This window comes from Perca fluviatilis, chromosome 9 (genome assembly GCF_010015445.1).
Source record: "Perca fluviatilis chromosome 9, GENO_Pfluv_1.0, whole genome shotgun sequence".
Taxonomy (NCBI): Eukaryota; Metazoa; Chordata; class Actinopteri; order Perciformes; family Percidae; genus Perca; species Perca fluviatilis.
The window spans coordinates 25,865,628-25,886,961 of NC_053120.1; the positions used below are offsets into that span (position 1 = coordinate 25,865,628).

At 42.8% G+C, this 21,334-nt stretch overlaps 1 protein-coding gene across 2 annotated transcripts in view; it reads left to right on the plus strand.

The window, feature by feature from the left end:
• The window catches only part of ssbp4 (single stranded DNA binding protein 4), a 97,031-nt gene that overhangs the window by 24,826 nt on the left and 50,871 nt on the right, over nt 1–21,334 (plus strand). For both annotated transcript variants that reach the window (XM_039811584.1, XM_039811583.1), the window contains exon 4: nt 4,785–4,869. In XM_039811584.1, the coding sequence (XP_039667518.1) occupies nt 4,785–4,869 (85 nt within the window). The remainder of the gene's footprint in view (nt 1–4,784; nt 4,870–21,334) is intronic.

Sequence of the window (21,334 nt, forward strand, 5' to 3'; positions counted from 1 at the left end):
ATCCAAGTGTATGAGAAAAATGCTCATGGAGATATCGGCTACATTCTGAAATCGCAGATTGCTTCCTGATGGCTTCCATGGATATCCTATCAAACTTAACAATACTTTAGAATAGTTTTAGAACTTTAGAAAGAGGTTCACTTAGGAAGAATTAAGGTTTGGTCACACCCCAGTAATAACAGCCAAATTTTAGGACAAAATCAGTTAATTTTAAATGCAGTTGTGAATTTTCAAAGAGGCAAAGTAAACATGCACAGAGGTTTTGTACTGAGATGATATGTATGTGAGATGAGATCATACCCAGAGCGTTTCCACCTTTCCTGCTCAGCTGCTATGGTCCGTACCTTGCTTTTCTCTTTCTTTCTCAACTGTGTGCCTTCCGGTAGTCTTTGGTCTTCTTCTTTTTTCTTCTGCGCCCAGGTCATTGTTATGTTGCAGTTGTGGCTTTGGTCTTGCCTTAGTATATGTCTGATCATCTTCCATCCATGCTTCCATCCATCACTCAGCGCCTTCATGTCAGCTTGTTCCAGTGACTCTTAAGTACTGACATGGTCTTGCCATTGAATTCTGAAGATTCTTCATAGACACTTGTTCTGGAACACATCAACTGCTTTGTTGTCTTCCTTGTTCATTTTCCATGTCTCACTCCCATATAGCAAGACTGGCACCACCAGTGTTCTGTACAGCCCTATCGTTGTTCTTCTTGAGATGTTGTGAAGCTCCAGGTCTTCTTTAGTCTGAGGAATGCACCTCCTGACTTTTGAGAGTCTGTTCTTCAGGGCCTTCATTCCACCATTCCACTTTACAAACTGTGGCTCCCAAATAAGTGAACTCACCTACGTCTTCAATGTCTTGTCCATAGATCTTAATTCTCTACTGGTTCCTTGCATTAATCCTCATCACTTGTGTCTTTTCTATGTTGATTTGAGTCCCACATGTCTGGCTTCTTCATCCAGTCTTGTTTTTTTGTCTTGAATCTGCTGTTTGGTTGGGGAGAGTAGCGCTGTATCATCCACAAAGTCCAGGTTGTCAAGTTTTGATGTGAGCTTTCACCTAATACCAAGTAATAGTCATATTAATCCATAACAATCTGGAGCAAAAATCCTGAGGATTATATCCTTGTTTGACGCCAGTTTTCATGTCAACCATTCACATATTTCTCCCTGGTCTTTATAGAATATTTTTACCATTCTCTATCTTCTCCGGGACTCCATACTTCTTAATGATTACCATGAGCGAATTAGCATTGTTAGCCAATTGCAAACCCTCTTGACAGTGCTGACGATTGAAGGAACGGCAACATTTTTTGGCTGTCCAGAAGGTCTTTAAAGTCTCCACCGTGTACCTCAATGCAGGAGTATCCTCCACCTGTATGTGTGAATATGTAACAACACACATACAACTTCATTTTATTGTTGGTTCCTCTGAAGCCATCCGTCGGTATTCATTAGCCACAGTCTAAAGGGAGTGTTCCTGATTTACATGGCACAGGGATGTTGTTGTTGTGTCCTCCTGCTTGTTGAATCCATTGCTGCTACCAGGAGAATAGCTGGTACTTGAGTCAAGGTAATAAAGACAACTGGAAGGGTTGTGTTTCCCCACCTCCGCTCTTTGATTGCAACACTTTGCCCCATTAAGAAGAGTCTGTTGTGATAAGAGGAGGAAACGGCATGGTTGGCTCTCTGTAACTTAGTTTTTTTTACTCTCTGGTTCTTCGCTCATGCTCTGTCTCCACCTTATCTCCATATGTCTCCATCCCTGCCTTAATTTCTATGTATATTTCTGTCTCTCCTGACTCCCTGACTGAAAAGGCACACACAGGATTATCATGTAGATCTCCCCCCAACAGCCTGTGTTCTATCTTTCTGTGTCTTTGTTTACACAAAAAAAAAAAAAAAAAAAAATCTTTTTTTTCTTTTTTTTGGTTCTATTATGTGTGTGTGTGTGTGTGTGTGTGTGTGTGTGTGTGTGTGTGTGTGTGTGTGTGTGTGTGTGTGTGTGTGTGTGTGTGTGTGTGTGTGTGTGTGTGTGTGTGTGTGTGTGTGTGTGTGTGTGTGTGTGTGTGTGTGTGTGTGTGTGTGTGTGTGTGTGTGTATCCTTTAAATGAATAAAAAAGAGTTTGCATGACCCCAAGCTGCAATCAAAATCTCTCTTGTGACTCTTCAAAGTAAAAGCGGGTTAAGTTTTCGTCTATCCAGAGTTGTGTGGCTTAAATACCATCAGTTACTACCCATAATACCATAAAGAGCTTCCCATGATGAGATGATTAGATTGAAATGATTAGATAATTGGATAGAAAATGTACTATTACAAGGGTGTGCAGAGTACAAGATTTCTTGCAGATTGCTGGTGCTAATTAACTGCAAATGTTGACTTCCCAGATAATTTCTAAAGATTAGTGTCTCTGAAAAGGAAGCGACAACAACTATGACATGGGCTTTTTCCTCAAGATATGGGTGGGATTGTCAAATCAGAGCTAACAATGGTCCCATCCAGACTTCCCAGTGATATCTGAGATGGTACAGTTAATGGGAATGGATTTTTTTCCCCTGATTGCTCCCTGAAAAGCTGTCTTTCTTTAGCACAATATTAGAGTAATTCAATTCGCTAATCTCACACCTTTTCATTCTTAATGGCTCCATTGTAACTATACAGAGGAATGTATCCTGTGTCAACCACCTAAAATAATATCAGAATAATGAAAGTCTGGGTTTCAACGTTTAGTCTCGTCCACTGGCGATCCTGCTTCAGATTACGCAGAGACACAGAGAGAATACGATTTCCCTGCGTGGCTCAGACAGAAGCAGGTCAGCTGTTCAAATCGCAATATATTTCAGACTTCACAGGCCATGAGATGTTAGATTACCTTCCCCTACCCCCAGACCTGTACCTGGATGTGTCTTTTCAGGTAACAAACTATAACCTGTCTTCCATTTCATTTCCCTGAGAGCTGATTGGATTTGCGATGGTTGAGCCTTTGCACCGCTGCTTGCGGCTGACAGAGCAGCAATCTCTTTTGACACCAACCGATAGATATGATAATGTACACTGGTTTTATTGTCAAGTGACAGAAGGGCAGCGGGACACACGCACCATATGTGTTCACCACCGTCTTTGCACAGTCCCTCTCTGTTCCTTCAGCGCCCTCTTCGTCTAGAGGGGACCCCAGTGCTCGCCCAACGCCTCAGGGCACCGAGTCTTTTAATCTTTAAATACTTTATTACATTTCTATTGTAGTTCATATGCTTTGAGAGTTTGGTATCATGTGCCGAAGGGTTGAAATGTGTCATTCTTTTTTATTTTTTACAACACCTATCGTTGCACTCTTGTTTTCTTGATGTCCTTGAAATGAAAAATAAAAAGAACTTATGGGAAAGTGTAGATCAGTGATCATCAACAATGTTTTTATAATAACTGTATTTAGGAGATAATAGCACCAAACCCTAGTGAGCGATTCTGATATGACAGATATGGGCAATCGGCTAATATTTTCTGCTCCATTTCGCAGTCATATCAGTTGTCACAGCTGTCCCTAACATCAGCACAAATAATGCATGTAACAGTTTATTTGCACTTTTAAATGACAGCAAGATTGAGTTCAGCAGTTCTTTTTTTATCCATACGCTGTCCATGAAATCATTATCTTGAAGAAGGAGAAGTCCTTAATGTGGACCGGCTTAGCAGGTACTTAATTTCACTGCAGTAATTAAGGGCCCATTTGGAGTGGGACCTGGTGGCCTCTGCTGCCCTGGAGGAGTGGGATTGGTCTAATTAACTAATATGAGTACGGCCGATTGGGCAGTAAGTAACATAATCACAGCTGATTGGTCAATAACTTGCAGGTCGCCAGAGCAGATTGAGAGGAACATTTGGTGACCCGTCTGCTGCAGGCTTCAGGCTGGACTGTGGCAGCTAACATGTATCTGACTGTAGAGGGTTCATGTTTTTTACAGGGCTTTTCAATAGGAGGTGAATAGGTGAATATATGATGTTCGTTAATTATGACAGTAAACTAAATATTGTTGGGTTTGTGAAAATTGGTTGAACAAAACAAGCATGCAAGCAAGTTTATGTAAATTTGGGCTTTGTAAAATTTTATTCCAAATAATTAATCAAGAAAATAAGATAACAGACAATGATTGCGCGTTGTATCTCTATTGTCAATTTGATTATCATGACTTTGCCAATTACACAGGATTTTATTTGGTAAAAAAGCATGGCTCTTACTACTCGGTACATCAAACTTGTGCTCTACTCTCAACAGGCCGTCTCCTAAACTATGTCATTTCTGCCAAGTTCTTGTATGACTGCTTATGTCAAGGCACTGTTAAACGCTGCTGTCGCAGTTGGACTTGTGGTTTAATAAATAAAAACTAACAAATAATACTGACACAAGTCTCCCAGTGTGCTACGATACACTTTACCTACGTCAGCACCCAAACACTGCTGGTTCAGAGAGTTTGGCTTGCTTTGTTAAAGGAACTGAAACATTTCTTTATATTACTCAAAAAAAGTATAATTTCAATATATTGTACCTGTATCCTATTCATGCCAGTATTTAAACATTTTGAATGATTCCCAGCTCTACTTTATAATTGTCTTAGCAGATTTGTTGTACCCCCTTCACTCCACTTTAACCACTTTCACTCATAACATTGTTAACAAACTTGTCTTCATTTGCTACCACATCCACCTCAGAAACACTCAAGCCAGAAACATAATGTATCTTTGGATCACACAGTGAAGTGTCTAACTGCTGTCGCTCTCTTGTCCTGTGTGCACAGTGTATTCTGGGATCTGTACTGCGCTGCCCCGGACCGGAGGGAGACATGTGAACATTCCAGCGAGGCCAAGGCTTTCCATGACTATGTGAGTGAACTTAAACAACCCTCCAGTTGTGTATGAGGGGCACAAATATGCACACATCCACCACTTGGACACACTCACACATGCTTGTGAGCACACACAAGCACACGCAGAGTGTGTATCAGAGAGAGGGAACTATTCTGTCTGTGATAATGCTGCTGGTTCTTGTTTTGACATGCCTGGTCTGCATGCTGCAGCCTCTGTTCTGGATGGGACGGTCTCTGAGCCAGACGTCTGAAGTAGCATGCTTTTAAAAATGCAGCAACGATGAACACCACCTGTATATTTTATTGGAAAGCCCTTAGACTGCCATCTTTGAATTTTTAAAGTCTAATCGTCTACATGCCATTCTGCCACATTTCACATGATCAGCCTTGGTTGGATATCTGTTCTCTAGCGCTGTAGCTCAGCTGCTGGCTGCACTTCCTCGAACGCTGACCCCTGACCCCTCAGGTCTCAGCGAAACTGTCGGCCTGAGGTGAAAGGTCACAGCGCTGCCTGGCTATTTATTGGTCCACTCAAGGCTTTAGTAAAGGTCAAAGCACATAAAGCAGCTGGCTGATCACACAAGCACATTAACACACAATACATATACACATAGGACACATTTAGAGCTGGACAGGCTTTGCTAGTTGCTAGCTGGCTGCAGGGGCTGGACGGGCAATGAAGGGTCAGAGTCCACGGTCCTCTTGACCCTCTGAAGAGTTGGTGCAGTCGATTAGTAACCTATCGAACACACACAAGAGCTGGTTGGTCAATTGAAAGTCTTTGTTAGTCCAGCTCCCATTACTGCAAATGACCATTTTGATGTGATTGTGGCCCTAACAGACTCAACCCTCTCACTTTCTGTCAGTTTGGGTTTCAAAATGGATTTCTGTGTCTTCCGTTTTGGCTTTGTCCACACGATATGCTGCCTGAGACGTATTTAAATATAGATTACACGGGTGTTAGGATGTTGACTGGACAGACTGCTTCAGCCACTAGATTATCGTTCCATCTGGGCAGCAGCAAAACCTGAAATGGATTAAGAGGTGCTATTCTTGCCGTACGCATTTCATTCAGGCTGTTTTAGCCCGCAGCCAGTCACCCATTCAGTTGAACTTTCTTATGAGGTTTGACAGCAAAAGTGTGAGCATTTGTCAGCTGAACAGATTACATTTGTTGTGCATGTAATACGCATGTGTATGTGAGCACAAGTTAATGTGTGTGTGTCTCCGCTCCAGTCTGTCTGTGTGTGTGCATGTGTTGGACCACCATAAGATTAATTACATGGTTAATTAAACCTAGTAGTTAATTAAATCTGACAACTGTGTCTAATTAATCTAAATGCAATATAATTTCCTACACCTTTCTCCAGAGGTGGGCCAGCTGGATACCTGCATGTCAGCTCTTTAACGGCTCCGGTTTGACAGGCCTGCTAAATATATGGCTGAACATCAAGCTTCAAGTTCTGCCGCCGGGAAAAAGAGACATTTTAAAAGTGTTTCTCTCTCTTGGCTACATAAATCAGTCAGGATCACTAACACTAACACACTGTATATGTGAACATGAGAGTGAATAAACAAAATGTAGACTGTAGTGTAGGACTTGATCCAGTGGAGTAAAGGAAGCCATGAGGTCTTGTGAGCTCATTTTCAACAGACAAGCGCATAACTTAAGTTGTGAGCGAAGGATTCCGATGGCTGTTTGACCTTTGACCCGGCTCAAGTTCAGGAAGTCAGAGTGTGTGAGCTGTCTGTCTGAGAGGGCTGATCTGTTGGTGACGCATCATATTTAAAGGAATTAGTTGTTAGCCTTTAACTCCTTAAGTTATAATATTCTAAAACATTCTAGATGTTGTGTGGATCGTTTTGTACACACAACAGAATTCCAATTCATGTGTTTGCTCTCTTTGAAATGCACTAGAATTTAAAATAAAGTTCTGCATCTCTGAGTAGTGTTTTTGCTGCACAGTATGAGTTGCTAATGACTGACCCAGTGGGGTGCTGCATTTTAGTGATGCTATTTTATTATAAAGGAATACTATACTTGTATTTTATTTGGTTTAGTGTTGATTGTAAATGCTGGAACCTTTTTTAAGATTCACCCCTAGGTGACAATCAACTAAAGTGTGTGTGTGCATGGCCAGAGAGCGTATGAGTAGTAAAATGTAAGAGTAGGTGTGTGTGTGAGCAGCCGTGCTTTAGTGACTGTTACCAAGTGAGTGTGTGTGTGTGTGTGTGTGTGTGTGTGTGTGTGTGTGTGTGTGTGTGTGTGTGTGTGTGTGTGTGTGTGTGTGTGTGTCTTTGTGTGTTTGTGTGACAGAGAGAGGGAAAGTGTCAGGGTCAAAGCGTGTGAATCCCCAGGGTGATGAGGGGTCTGTCTGTCTCTGATTAACTCTGGCTCCTTGGTCCCCGCAGACCGACGGCCTGATCAAGTCTCTATCGCGGCCCCTTGCTGATAACGGCTCCCTCATTCCCCCCGGATCACAGAGTGAAAAACAACACGGCTCCCAGGAGTCGCACGCGCTCCGCTCTGTGTGTCGTTCAGCAGGAGTTGTGAAAGAGGAATGTGTGTGAGATCGGGCAGGATTGGTTTGTTTTTATTTATGTTTAATTTCAAATTAAATAATTTCTCCGTTAGCTACGCTGTCTGTTTGTTGTGGATAGCAATGAGAAAATATCAGCACTGTGCTGTAAAACTGATATTTAGAAATACAGTTTGCTTATTCATTTCCTGGAACTAATATGGTTGCTAGGCAACATTGAGCCAGCGTACAGTCTTAGTTACAGATTTGGTTTGGCTCAGCTCAGTTTGGCTCAATTTGGCCCGGATTGAAGGCACCTCTTACTCAGCCCTGTCCTCCTGGCCCTCGTTGTGAGCGATGATGTAGACTTTGTGGACTCTCCAGTTTTGGAAAGATAATGGAATATAATGTGCTAATCCTCAGATCTGGGGACTGGTTGACAGCTAATCCAGGGGAATGTGGTGGGATTGGAGCCCTGGCCACACTCCCAGAACTAGAGGCCTCTGACTGGCTGGATCGCTGGTTGGCTTCACCCCTGGATGGCGAATCTGCTATCATAGCCACTCAAACTCACACGTAAATACTCACACATGAAGGCCCGCTTGTGTGCGTATCACACACCTACACTCGCATGCGCACACTCAAAGTCAGCGAGACGATACCGTATCTAAAGAGCCGGAACAGCCTGAAGCCTCGTATCTCAGTAAAGTCATTTGATTGGTGTCTCTTGTCGTCTTAATTGTTGGAGTTGTGTTTCCGTCCTTCCTCTTCACATGGCCATTTAATCATGTTTATTTACTAAAAGAGATCTTATAGTCCTCTTTTCTGCTAGAAATTTGAATGTTCCTCAAAAGAGCACTTTGTTGAGGAAAACGTGTTTGATTATAAGAACATGGCACTTCTTTTGTAACTCAATATGAATGATTAAAGGATGGGAGCTTTGTGATGAAGAAAGCATACATATTGACTAGCGAGGAGGCTTGTTCACGCACGCACGCACACACACACCAACACACACACACACACACACACACACACACATATACACACATTCTTGCTCACATTAAAGCAGGCAGAAGAATGAGTCTCTGTTTTTACCGTCTCTGACACAACCATGCATGCACACACATGCAATCACAGACAAACAGTCTTTCAGGAAGTGATACACTCCTCCTTGTTGTTTCAGACATTTTGCTTTGCCCCAGCCAGAGGTCGCAACCCCGAACATCTGCGATTCATGCAATTCTGGGTTCACAGCCTGCGGAGTGTCACAGATTTAGTGTCACAAGTGCGTCATTCACATCGCAGTGCTTCAGTGACTCCACTCAGCTCTCCGCTTGTTGACGAGAACTGTCATGGTGGTTGAGATGGAATGGAGTCAAATAAGGGCATCTATACATCTTCTTTGAAGCATCAAAAATAGATTGAGATAGGAAAAACTATAGTTTTAATACATTTGTGAATGTTGATTCAGAAATGGTTAGTTGAAAATGAATGATAATCGTTTCATCGTTTAAGTCGTCAGTCAGGCAAAAAAAAATGACAAAAACAAGACTGGTTCCCGCTTCTCAAATGTGAGGATTTGTCTCCGTTTCATATCACTGTAAATTGAAAATACTATTCTTTGGACAAAATGAGCAATTTGAACATGTTGGGCAAAAATGTGTTTGGGATTTTGTATTATTTTCTGATATTTGTAGACTAAAAGATTAATCAATTTAAGGCTGCAACCAACAGTTATTTTCATCATCAATTAAAGGGGCGCTATGCAGTTTCGCTCTTTGCTCGCAGGTTTCTCTATAGAGCTCCCCCTACAGCTTCAGAATAGATATTTAGCAGATCCTATGTTTACTTGTGTCTGAGCCCTCGCTCGGTCAGTCTGCCGGTTCCTCTTTCTCTGTTCCTCCGACAATGCTTTCCTAGCTTTCTGTTTCTTTTTTGCCAGCTCAGCCGTGACGCAAACTTGTGTGAAAAACTCCATCGCTACCTTGTTCTTATAGCTAGCCGGTTCCTGAATGGGCGTATGTATGCAGTGCCGTGAAGCAATTCGTTACATCGTGAGACCTGATATCACGCGATACTTCCTTATGCTGAGGCCGGCGGCTCGCCGGCCGAAAGTTGCAAGGGTGGTTTTTCTACTCACAGGCGCCATTTTTTTATATATATATATATATATATATATATATATATATATATATATATATATATATATATATAAAACCATTCCAATTACTCCGAAGCTGTTCAGTTAAAGTAAATTAAGCTAAAGAAACTGCATAGTTCCCCTTTAATCGTCTTGTCCACAAAAAGTCAGAAAAGAGTTCAACATGCCCATCACGATTTCCCAGACACCGCGGTGATGTCTACAATTTTCTTATTTTGTCAGGTATTCAGTTTACTGTCATATAAGACACCAGAAGAAGTAAATCCCCACATTGTGTTTTGTTTGTCATTTTTGCCTCAAATGATAAAACAATTATCGAAATTCTCACTGGTTAATTTTCTGTCACTCAGCTATTCAATTAAAAAACTGATACTTTCTGCTCTAAATCAATTAATAGGAAAGAAAAAACGATGGAAATAAGTGTGAGTTCAATTCCAAAGTCTGTGCAGTGTGCAGACAGTAGATAGATGGAGGTGCACTGTTGGCTGTTGCCTGGGGATTCTTTGAGAGGGTTAAACATTTGTTAGGCTCGACCACAGTAACAGGTGGCACGAGGGGAGGAGCGGCACTCTGTAAACAACCGTTGATGGCCAAGCCTTTGTCTGGACTCTGTGTGGGATTTTGTGTGTGTTTTCCATCTCCACAACTCCCCGTGTTGCCGTACCAGGTGCTCACTCGGCACACGTCTGCTGAAGCCCTTCCTTTCCTTTCATAGCTGTCTTTGTCTCTGTCCTTTTCTTTTTTTTTAAACCGAAAGACAGAATTTACTCATCCTGCACCGTTTTCCTGCTTCAATTCCTCTCAGGTCTTTTTCAACGCCCAAACCCCCCGTCGCTCTTTCTTTCCTTTCCTTTCTGTTCCACACTCTCTTTCTTATCCTCCCCCTCTCTCCTTTTACCTCTCCTCCCGCCACCCTCCCCCTCTCTCAGAGGAGATTGATTGGGTAATCTGGCTGGGTGCCAGTAGTGCCCGCTTTCTTGCTCGGGGGAAGGAGAGAAGCGGGGGCGACATGACGACATGCAGGAATAATAATAACATCCATAATATAGGCAGAGTAGGTATGGATGGAGGGATGAGGAAAAGAAAGAGAGAGCAGAGGCATGGAGTCGGCGTTGGCACGGCAATGTCTTTTTTTCTCCTGGCCATTTTCGGTTTAAATATAGCCTACACACAAACGGCATGCCACAACAGTGTGTCTCCATTTCTGTCCGTCTCTATCTGTCTTTCTATCTCCCCCCACCCCCTCCTCACCTCGTCCGTTCGCGCCTGTGTCGTCTTTTAGTATCAAACAGTGCGTGGAGTGCAGGCTGCAGGCAGACCGGCGTTGAGCGAGAGGACGCCGTCTTTGTGTGCCGTTGTTTACCGTTGTTGCCGCCTAAATGAAAAAGGCCAGTTGGCTCCTCTATCTGTGTATACCTTTCCCTATCTGAGGGAAGCAACAAAGCCTGAAAGTGCTGCCCTCAAGCTGTGTGTGTGTTCGGCTGGAGGTCTGGAAGTGACAGAAGCAGAACATCAAATATTGTTTATGATTCCCTTCCATCGCAGGTTCATTCTGGGCAAGCTTAAAATGCGCTGTGGTTTAGCATTTGATCTCGAATCTGCAAGCATGATCTCCTGGATCTGTTTGACAGAAGAGACAGACATGAAGACAGACGGATGGAGACAACAAACTCTGGACAGAAAGACAAGCGGCAGAGGGGAGAAGAGGAGGAGAAACAGGAAGCAAGAGGGAGTTGGAGAAGAAGGGAGGGAGATGTATCAGCGTGCAGGAAGAAAGAGGTGTCTGCAGACACTGGGGACTCTTTTTGAAGTCTGCATCTCTCATAGTTTATCGGAGTTTTGGTGCTAGCTATGCCGTGCATATTGCTAGCCAGAGCAGCGTAAATGCCATGAATCCGCCTGAGTAAAGTTATTGTAGAAGCCAAACCCTGCAGCGTTTACTTTCCCTCCTTGAATGCAAATTTCCAACCCAGTCCCATTTAATTTCTCTAACCCAGTTACCCACTGGCGGCCCTTTTTGTTATTTTATTTTTTGGGGGAAAGGAGGAACCCCTCGGGGCATTTGTTTATCTCTCCCAGGGAAACTAGGGTGAATGCTGCCAGTTCTGTTTCAGTTTAGTCATTTTTAGGAAATAGATTATGGTTCAATAATTAAAAAGAGCAACATTCATCACTTGTTTGCCTCGACTGAAACCAGTTTACTGTGGAGAATTGAAGTGAGCAATTTGTCAGGGGGTTGGAAGTTAGAGGGCGACCTTCCATGCCGGAGGTGTTTCTGTCACTGGCGTCTTGTCTGTGGTGTTCTCTCCTGCCAAGGCTGCATCTCTGCGCACACACACACACACACACACACACACACACACACACACACACACACACACACACACACACACACACACACCTTTGAAGTTCACTGACACAGGTGACTCCCAAACCACATTCACTTACAGTATCCATTTATCTCTGGTGTAAAGAGACCCTGTTCTGCACAAAATGGCATAAATTACTGCAATTATGATGCTTTTGCTGTGTTTGCTTCTGCATATTTTGGCAACCTGCACTGACTTTGTGTTTTAATAACTCTGCGTCCTAAGTCGGGAGAGTGCAGAACAACCTGATTTAATGTTCCAACGACGTACGATAACTTGTGAGCGTTTTACTGTTTTACGAATTCAATTTCAAAGTAGGTTCGTCTTCAAAGTGACGCTGCTCGTCTCCAGTCAACTTTTCCAGCTGCGTAGCTCCCTGTTGTTCTCTCTTCCCAGAGCAAAAAGCTTGGAGCAGCACTCCCTTACTGCCGTTCCTCATTAGGTCTAAAACCCTGCCGATGGTTACGAGGATTGTCAGGCGGTCCCAGGGAGTGAAACCTATCTTTAAACACACGCTCCTGTTGGTTAACTCGGGGAGTTGTGAAGCCATTTCCTTCTTTTACGCCAAGTCCTTAAATTAAATCTGCTCACACTGGTGCTGCTGTGGTGGACATAATATAAGAAAAGTTTTAAAAAAGTCAAGCATGATTGCTTGTTGTTGTAGAGGTCCAGGAGCGCACGTTAACTGTCCGCTGAGGAATTTAGTGTTTGGCAAACCGTGCAAGGGAAGGAACTGAAGAAGTGGGACGTTCTGTGAAAGTATTTGAGGACACTTATAAGGCTGCAAGATTATGGATTAAACAGGACGTTTGAGATCAAGATTTTTACTCCTGATTCTTAAAGGTCCCATGACATGGTGCTCTTTGGATGCCTTTATATAGGACTTAGTGGTCCCCTAATACTGTATCTGAAGTCTCTTTCCCGAAATTCAGCCTTGGTGCAGAATTACAGCCACTAGAGCCAGTCCCACAATGAGCTTTCCTTAGGATGTGCCATTTCTGTATCTGTAGCTATTGAGGAGGAGAGAGGGGGGGGGCAAGGTGGAGAGTGGGGGTGTGGCCTGTAGGTTTGGTTTTAGAAGTGCGGGGGTTAAAAACTGGATTTTGGTGGCAGAACAGTCAGACAACAATTTTCATAAAAAAAACTCAATCAACCTCAAATTGTAAAAGCGAGAAGGACAGGCAGGATGGTTGGAGTCTTTGCAGAGCTTCCTTTCGCTATGTTTTGTGGTGAAACTTCCAGTGGTTGTATAAATTTGAGGTGTTGCCTTGTACTCCTGCTGCCGCCACCGCAAAACACCGATTGTGTAGTTGGTGCTTTCGACTGTTGTGGTCAACCCGAAAATGACCGCTTTGTTGGTACTAACACAATTTAGTTTGTTTCCTTATCGCCATCGCTAACAGTGGTTTGATGACTTGTTTTCTCAGTGACCAAACATCGGGTCATAGCTGTCGTAAGTTTTAAAGTGCTCATATTATGCTCATTTTCAGGTTCATAATTGTATTTAGAGGTTATATCAGAATAGGTTTACATGGTTTATAATACCATATATTTGTTGTACTGCACAGCTCCTCGTTTCACCCTGTGTGTTGAGCTCTCTGTTTTAGCTATAGAGTGAGGCATCTCACTTCTGTTTCATCTTTGTTGGGAGTCGCACATGCGCATTAGTAGTAAGGACTACTAGCCAGTCAGAAGCAGAGTATGAGGGTGTGCCACGCTAGCAGATAGGCGAGCATTATAACAGTGTTACAAAGTGACGAACGTTTGTCACGGAAGTAAAGGCTGGACTACAACAGAGCTGTTTGGAGCAGTTTGTGAACAGTGTTTTCTGTTGGAGATGGTAAGTGCCTTTGGGGTAGACTTTGAATTTTCACTTTGTAAACCTATTACATGCACAAAAAAGATATATAACACAATAAAGGAAAGGGAAAAAGCCCAAAAAATAATATGAGCACTTTAACAATAAGTTAGATGGCAGCTTTTACTTCCCCTCTCCCTCCCCTCTTCTTGATTATTCTACATGTTGCATGCTTGTCTTTACATGTTGCAGTAGCATTTGTCACATCGGGTTTTTGAACGAATTAAAATGCAAATGAAGTTTATTTCAATTGCTTTGAGAAATTGATAAATGTTTGATTTAATAAGTAACTTCAGCTTCACTTCTTCCCTCAAGTCGGAACTGTTTTGCTGCTCGACACTCGAGTTTCATCCTTTTCAACACTATAACAATCCTTTTTTTCTAAAAGTCTGTCACTCCTTTTGTCTTTTCTTCACATCTTTGTCCACTCTTACAATCTCTCTCCTTCTCACACACACTCATGCACACTTTGTACTGCCCTTTCTCCTTTGCCTCTGCCTCTCTTTGTGGCAGTGGGCCGGCTTGTAGCTGGCAAACGTCGCAGCCTGGCACAGTGTGTCCCTGGCACAGCGTGTGTGTGTCTCTGCGTGTGTGTGTGTGTGTTTGTGTGTCTGCTGTCTGCTGCACAGCTCTGCCAGTCCACCAGTCTCAAGTACCAGCTGGGCACCCAAACTCACACAACCAAAATAAACCGGTCACTCTATCAATGAGCCCATGGGTTGAGGCGTGTGTGCAGAAGTGTATTTGCTTATGCTTGTGCTTGTGCGTACATATTTTCGTGTGTGCGTGTCGGATACCCTGCTTATTAAGTCTCATTGAACTGAGTGGTGAAACAAACACAGTCCTTCCTCAGATGAATGCCGGAGATGTTCGCCCGTCTCAATTTTGCATTACACTGAGGCCCTCCCTGCTAGGATTAAAGACTAAAACAATTACAAAGCCTTATTTGCAATTCAATTTCCCCTAAATGCAGACTTAATCCTCATTTTCCAAAGGCAGCAATACTGAGAAGCAAGCCTCTGTCAGGGTTTCTGTTGCTAAAATAACACTTATAAGTTAGAGGAGTGTGGGGGGGGGTAATGAACGTGCTTTGAGCAGGTTGAGTTATATTTAGGAAACGGTTTGTTTCCGCTTAAAGCCTGTCGTTGTAAAGAGGGGATGAATGCACAGAATCAGCAGGGGAGTCGCTGATTTCCGTGCAGAGAGACGTCACATCCTCGCAAATATTAGCATTTTGTTTTATTTGCATGCGTGTGTGTGTGTTTTTACATATTCACATGTGTGTGCGTTAAGGTGTGCGAGTGTCCTGATGGCGGGGGCCAAAGTGAGCGTGCTTTACTGCTGCCCAGGGTATATTTACCGACACTGACTTTAATGCAGTGTAATGATTATTTTTATTCCAGGTACTTCGGCAGCCCGTTCACTCTGAGTGGAATGACTCCCCATTGGCCCACTGATTACCTCTGTGGCTGCTGCCACACCTGGCTTCTTCAGCTCTCCTCTCTCTCCACAGTTGCACCCTCAGAACTTTGTCCTATTTCTTACCACACCTTCATCTGTTCATCCCTTTACTCTGTACACATTCACCCATCATATAAATCCAACAGTGGGCTACACCTTTATTTTCTTTGGTCTGTTTCTCTGCTACACCATTATCATCTCCTCATCTCTTCCTTCCCTCCGTCATTACACCTTCACTCCTCTACCTATCTGAATTTAGCGCTATTATTTCAACCTGCCAACTGTATCTACATCCGCACCTTGGCAGCTTCTCTTTTCTCTGTGAAGTTGTTTCCAGAAGTGTGCATAAATGCTGGCCAATATACTTCTGTGCACGACAAAGTAACCTTTCTATGTGTATTGGATGGCAGTCTCACAAATATAAATACATATATGTGTAAATGTGTATATCTATATCTATATATATATATATATATATATCTATATATATATATATATATATATATATATATCACCATATCACCATATGTTGGCTGTTTGGTTTCATGTTTCAGACATGAAGTGTGTGTAAGATGCAAATGACTGTATCTGGGGTTCTTGGGTTTTGCATGTTCCTTTGCAAACCTCTGCAACAGTTAGCCTAAAAACCTGTTCAGCCCCACTTATGTTCCTCCTTTCTTCTTTACATCCGCTATATCTGTCCATCATCAGGCCTTTGTCTTCATCAGAAACAGAAGAACATGTGAATGGATCATGATGAAAGGGAAGATGAACTGCCCTCATCGTCAGAGTGTTATATTCTCCTGCTTTCCATTTCACAGGCTCTCACCTTGGGTTTGGTTGTACGCCACTGTTCTTCACCTTGTTCCCTTGGTTCTCCTGTTAGCCTCCCGCACACTTTTTCACTTTTCACTTTCCTCTTTTTCATTCAAGAGGAAGGCAGCTCACCCAAAATGCTTTAACAATTAACATAATTACCTTTGAACCACTTCTCATTCTAAGTCCTTTTTTTAAGTTTGTATACTCGCTACAACTAACAAGTTAAAAGTTTGAGTTTTTGAAACCTTCTGACTGCTGGCTCATGACAACCTTGAAATTACTTGGAAGGAGTAATGAGTTAATGTTCTTGGAACTCTACAACACGTATTGGTATATTAACAGGAAGTCATTAAAACAGACTTTTGGACGAAAAAAAATGTATCACTGTGAAGATTTTTGCCAGTCTGTGCCTTCTTACTTAGAGTTTATCTTTTACACAGTGAAGAAAAAAAGATAGAATAAGTCAGGGGTCAGCAACCTTAGGCACGTGCGCCACCACTGGCACCCGGTAGCTCAACCAATGGCACACAAGCAATAAGTGTGCAAGATGTTTTTTTTGTTTTTTTTTGGAAATGTTCCAATCTGCATGCCAAATGACCTCTTTCACAGCCATTGGCATGCAAGATCATAACCTGCTATTTACGGTAGTTTGCTTGACTTTTTCCCCATCCCCATTCCGCGAAGATTAGCTAGTCCTTGTTGCTGAGATGACGGGGGTTCGATGCTGATATGGCACACTCATTAACAAGAACATTTGAAAATGGCACTTCATATTAAAAAGGTTGCCGATCACTGTAGTGTGTGTGTGTGTGTGTGTGTGTGTGTGTGTGTGTGTGTGTGTGTGTGTGTGTGTGTGTGTGTGTGTGCGCCCGTGTGCGCTCTTAGCCAGCCTTAAGGTCAGCGCATGGTCAGAGGCGGCCCCTGCTGCCGTCAAGAGTTAATTCTTCTGAGAGGGCCAGAATATTACAAAAATCCACATCATGTACTTAGTAACAACTGCAACGTGTGAACTTCCAACCTCGACTCTGCTGTCTGCATGTAAGCCTTCAGATCAGTTATTTATATCGCTCATGATTAAGTTGAATGGATAAATAGGGCAGCACATCTGTTTCGTTATGACTGAATGTTTCGGCTTATTTAAGCTGTAGTGTGTTCATGAATGTATGTGTGCAAGGACCAAAAGTTGCACAGTGTGTGTGTGTGTGTGTGTGTGTGTGTGTGTGTGTGCACATGCTGTACATGTGTTATTCCTCTTATGTGTCCCGCCTGCGCCGTCTGATCTGTTTTTATCACATCAGATCTTTTCTGTAAAAAGTGACATTTGGAGAGAGATCCACAACACTGCACTAAACTCTGTTGCACTCTGAAAAGGTCAGCTTTTACTGAAGGAGTGTGTGCGACCAGACGACACTCTGCGAGTGTGAGACAGCGGTTTCTTCTGAACAGCTTGGCCAGCTCAGTTTGGTTGGATGGACGGTAGATTCCTGCTTTGTGTTGACTCGAGTTTCGTCCTCCCTGTGAGAAACGCGCTGTTCTGAACTGAGCTGCTCTCTTCTGTGCTCAACTGTTCTGCTGGATGCTGTAATCTCTTCAGTGCATGGCCAGATTACTGTCTGCTCCATATTGTCTGGTGGCGGGCTGCAGGATGGAGAGATGGCAAGAGGAGGGGAGAGAGGGAGGGATGGAGGAGGCTCTGCTCTGATCTGATGCTACATAAGGAAGATTACCTTTTTATTAATGTATCCATCTGGACATTTGCTATATTTGGTTGCTTGTCCAGTCGATTTGTTTGTCTTTAAGGACATACTGGATGAACTTTATGCGATTTCAATCTAGATAAATCAAGGCTGAGATTAGACGTGTTATTTCTCAAGAGCTGTCAATCAAATGACTAAATCACAATGTAACATAATTATGATTAGATTGTATTAAAATATGTGTAGAATTCCCTTTGTGACTAATATCGTAAATTAATTGCGCTATTTACCCAGAACATTAAATTATTAGGTTTTTAATAGAATGATTTTCAGTAAAGAAAAATGAAGAAATTTGAGAATTCATTGTGCCCCCACAGACACCACCCCCACCCTTCCACGCGTCTTCCTCTCCATCTCGTTCTGTCTCCTGTGCACTCCGTGCAGAAATGATTTCCATTCCTGCTGAATTAATGAGGTTCTGCTGAACTGAGAAAAGGCAAGGGGAGTGTACACACACACACACACACACACACACAGGCAGGGAGACACACATACACAGTAACACACAGACATTTTCAGAGGCACACATCTACTATAGCCATATTTAAGTCCGTATTCACACTCACACATGCACCCAGTGTTTCGCTGAAGCGTGGCCCCTTTTTGCCGTTTCAAAGCACAAACAGTATTTTGTTTTAGAGTAAATTTAAGGAAATGTAGACATAAGATAAAGAACAAAAATCACAAATGAAGCAGAATCTGAGGCCCAACAAGAATCTAAATGCAACTGGTATATTTTCAAGTGCTGGTTTTATAGCACACACACACACACACACACACACACACACACACACACACACACACACACACACACACACACACACACACACACACACACACACACACACACACACACACATACATATGATATGAACATAGCACAGATATACACACAAACCTGCAGCCTCATGAGTCGGGCCCCATAGCTGGGCCCAGTCACCATGGTAACACACTACTGTGTGTATTAAACACTACAGTGATTTGAGACTGTTGGAGGTTGTCAAACACCACCCCATCCTCTCTCTCTCTCTCACACACACACACACACACACACACACACACACACACACACACACACACACACACTCCACTCACTCACTCACTCACTCACTCACTCACTCACTCACTCACTCACTCACTCACTCACACACATATAAATGTCAGTGCAGGTTTTCCTGTCACTCCACATCAGTCTCTGTGTCTGCTTGGACTGAAGTTAATCTTTAGAAGAATCAACCTCCACTTTGCTCCCGTTATTCACTTTCATTAACTAATGATCACAACACTCTTGTGTTCAGCAACACAAAAACAAAACTCTCTCCCCAACCAAAGGCCGGATAAGCTGGCCCAAAAGTATGGTTCGTGCATTGTAAACACAAACCGAACCGAATGCAAAGGAGCATGCAGTCAAAAGGATGTAATTGCGGTGCAAGCGGCTGCTGTGATGTGCCAGCTTGTGCGCCACTTGACTGGCTGAACAAAGAGGAGCAGAAAGCACCGTCTGATTCTGCTGAGGTTCTTCCTTGTTGAGCTGATTTTTTATTTTATTTTTCCAAAGCACGACGAATGTGTGGAGTTTTCAGGTGGGCAGGCTTCATGGGTAGTGCGAGACACATGAACGCAGAGGCACACAGACCACATCTGGCCACATGTGAGACAAGTGAGAGTCTTTAGGTAACATTGACTGTATGCAAACTGAGCTTTCTTTATTACTTTCTGACTTCTTTTCTTTTGTTTTTTTTCAGTCTTCTTGCTTGCTTTCTTCATTAAATGCACATGATCATGCACATTCAGCCGTGCTCACGAAAACAGCAACCTCTCTCCTTCTCCCCGCTCTCTGCTGTCTCAGTGTTTTTCTTTCCCATTTATCATCACTGAAGCAAAGGAACCAATTCCAATTTCATGTGTTTTCATTCCACTCCTCCATTTGCTTATTTCTTCATCCCTGTGTCTCTATTTTGATCTCAGGCAACCAGTCAGCAGTCAATAATCTGTTAAATAGCATTGATTGCCACCATTTAGTTTCCTGGCCGGCTACTTAGGTTGTAAAGCTGATCAATGGCTTTGAATGGGAACCACCTAGATAGCGGATTGACTGCTGGGACGCGCACTGCAATCATATCATTTGTCTTCATTTGCTGTTCAATTATTTGTTGTAATGGCTGCTGTCAAAAACAGACCCATGCTGGCCCACAATGGCACACAGAGCGCTTACACTGTACGCTGTGCCGGCATGCCCAATTCACTCCGCACACCTTGACTCTGTGCCGCACCTATCTGCCTCTCTCACTCATACTCCTGCTGTCTGACAGCACAGGAAAGATATTATATAGTAAACAGCATGAGAGGAGCAGTATCATATGTCGAAATTAGTATAGGAGTGTGTTCCTGTGTGTTTTGGGGAAGTGTGGACTTACGAGTGTGTGTGATTTTTGAGTGCATGCAGATGGTCATGCTCATGCCTGGATGTGTGGATAAAGTCTGACCCAGACTGGACTTCCTCTGCCCAAGAGGCCCTTCCTGAAATCATCAATCACTTCTTGTATAGGACGCGGGCACGGCTGTGTGTGTGTGTGTGTGTGTGTGTGTGTGTGTGTGTGTGTGTGTGTGTGTGTGTGTGTGTGTGTGTGTGTGTGTGTGTGTGTGTGTGTGTGTGTGTGTGGGAATGGCTTGCTTTGAGTTTCACGTAAGGTTGTTAGATCTCTTAAATGCATTGATGAATAAGAGTCATTATTTGCTGAGGAAATCTGGGAATGTATTAGTGTTTATTTTTAATATTAAGAACAGGTGACAAAAGTACAGAAATACTGATTTTGAAAATACCATTTGTTGGTCAATCACTTGGTATTTTAAACATTTATGTCCTTCTTTTATCGTTTTGTGCGACTTTGGTGCATAAGCAGTGGCGTATTTGCAAATTCCATTTTCTGAGCTCTGATGATGGTGCAAAAAGACCATGTGTGAATCAGTGAATCAGCCTCCTTCACCAAGGCAAATTCCATATAAGTGTATTTTTGTGGCAGTAAAACCTTTCTGAAGAGCCACAACATTTGGATGCATTTAGAAAGATCTGGGTGAAAATCACGGGCTCCTCTTAAAACATCTGAATATTTTTTTTGTTTTAAAGATTTTTTGGGGGCATTTTAGGCCTTTAATTTCATAGGACAGATGAAGACATGAAAGGGGAGAGAGAGAGGGGGAACAACATGCAGCAAAGGGCCGCAGGTCGGAGTCCAACCCGCAGCCGCTGTGTTGAGGAGTAAACCTCTATACCAACTGAATATTTTAGGGGGGAAAAATGTTAGTGTGTAAAATTTAAGAATTTATGACACATTGTGCACTTGTAATGTCCATGTAAAGTTTCCTTCAGCTAGTTAGTCCAAATTAATTTCAAATGAACACTCTTCAAAAAAATTGTGGCATTGTTTTACTTGATAAATGACATGAAACAAACAAAACGGCCATCCTTATTAGTAAAATAATAGTTGCAGCATTAGTTTTAAGCTCTTTTCTTCTACTCATTTACTTGAGATC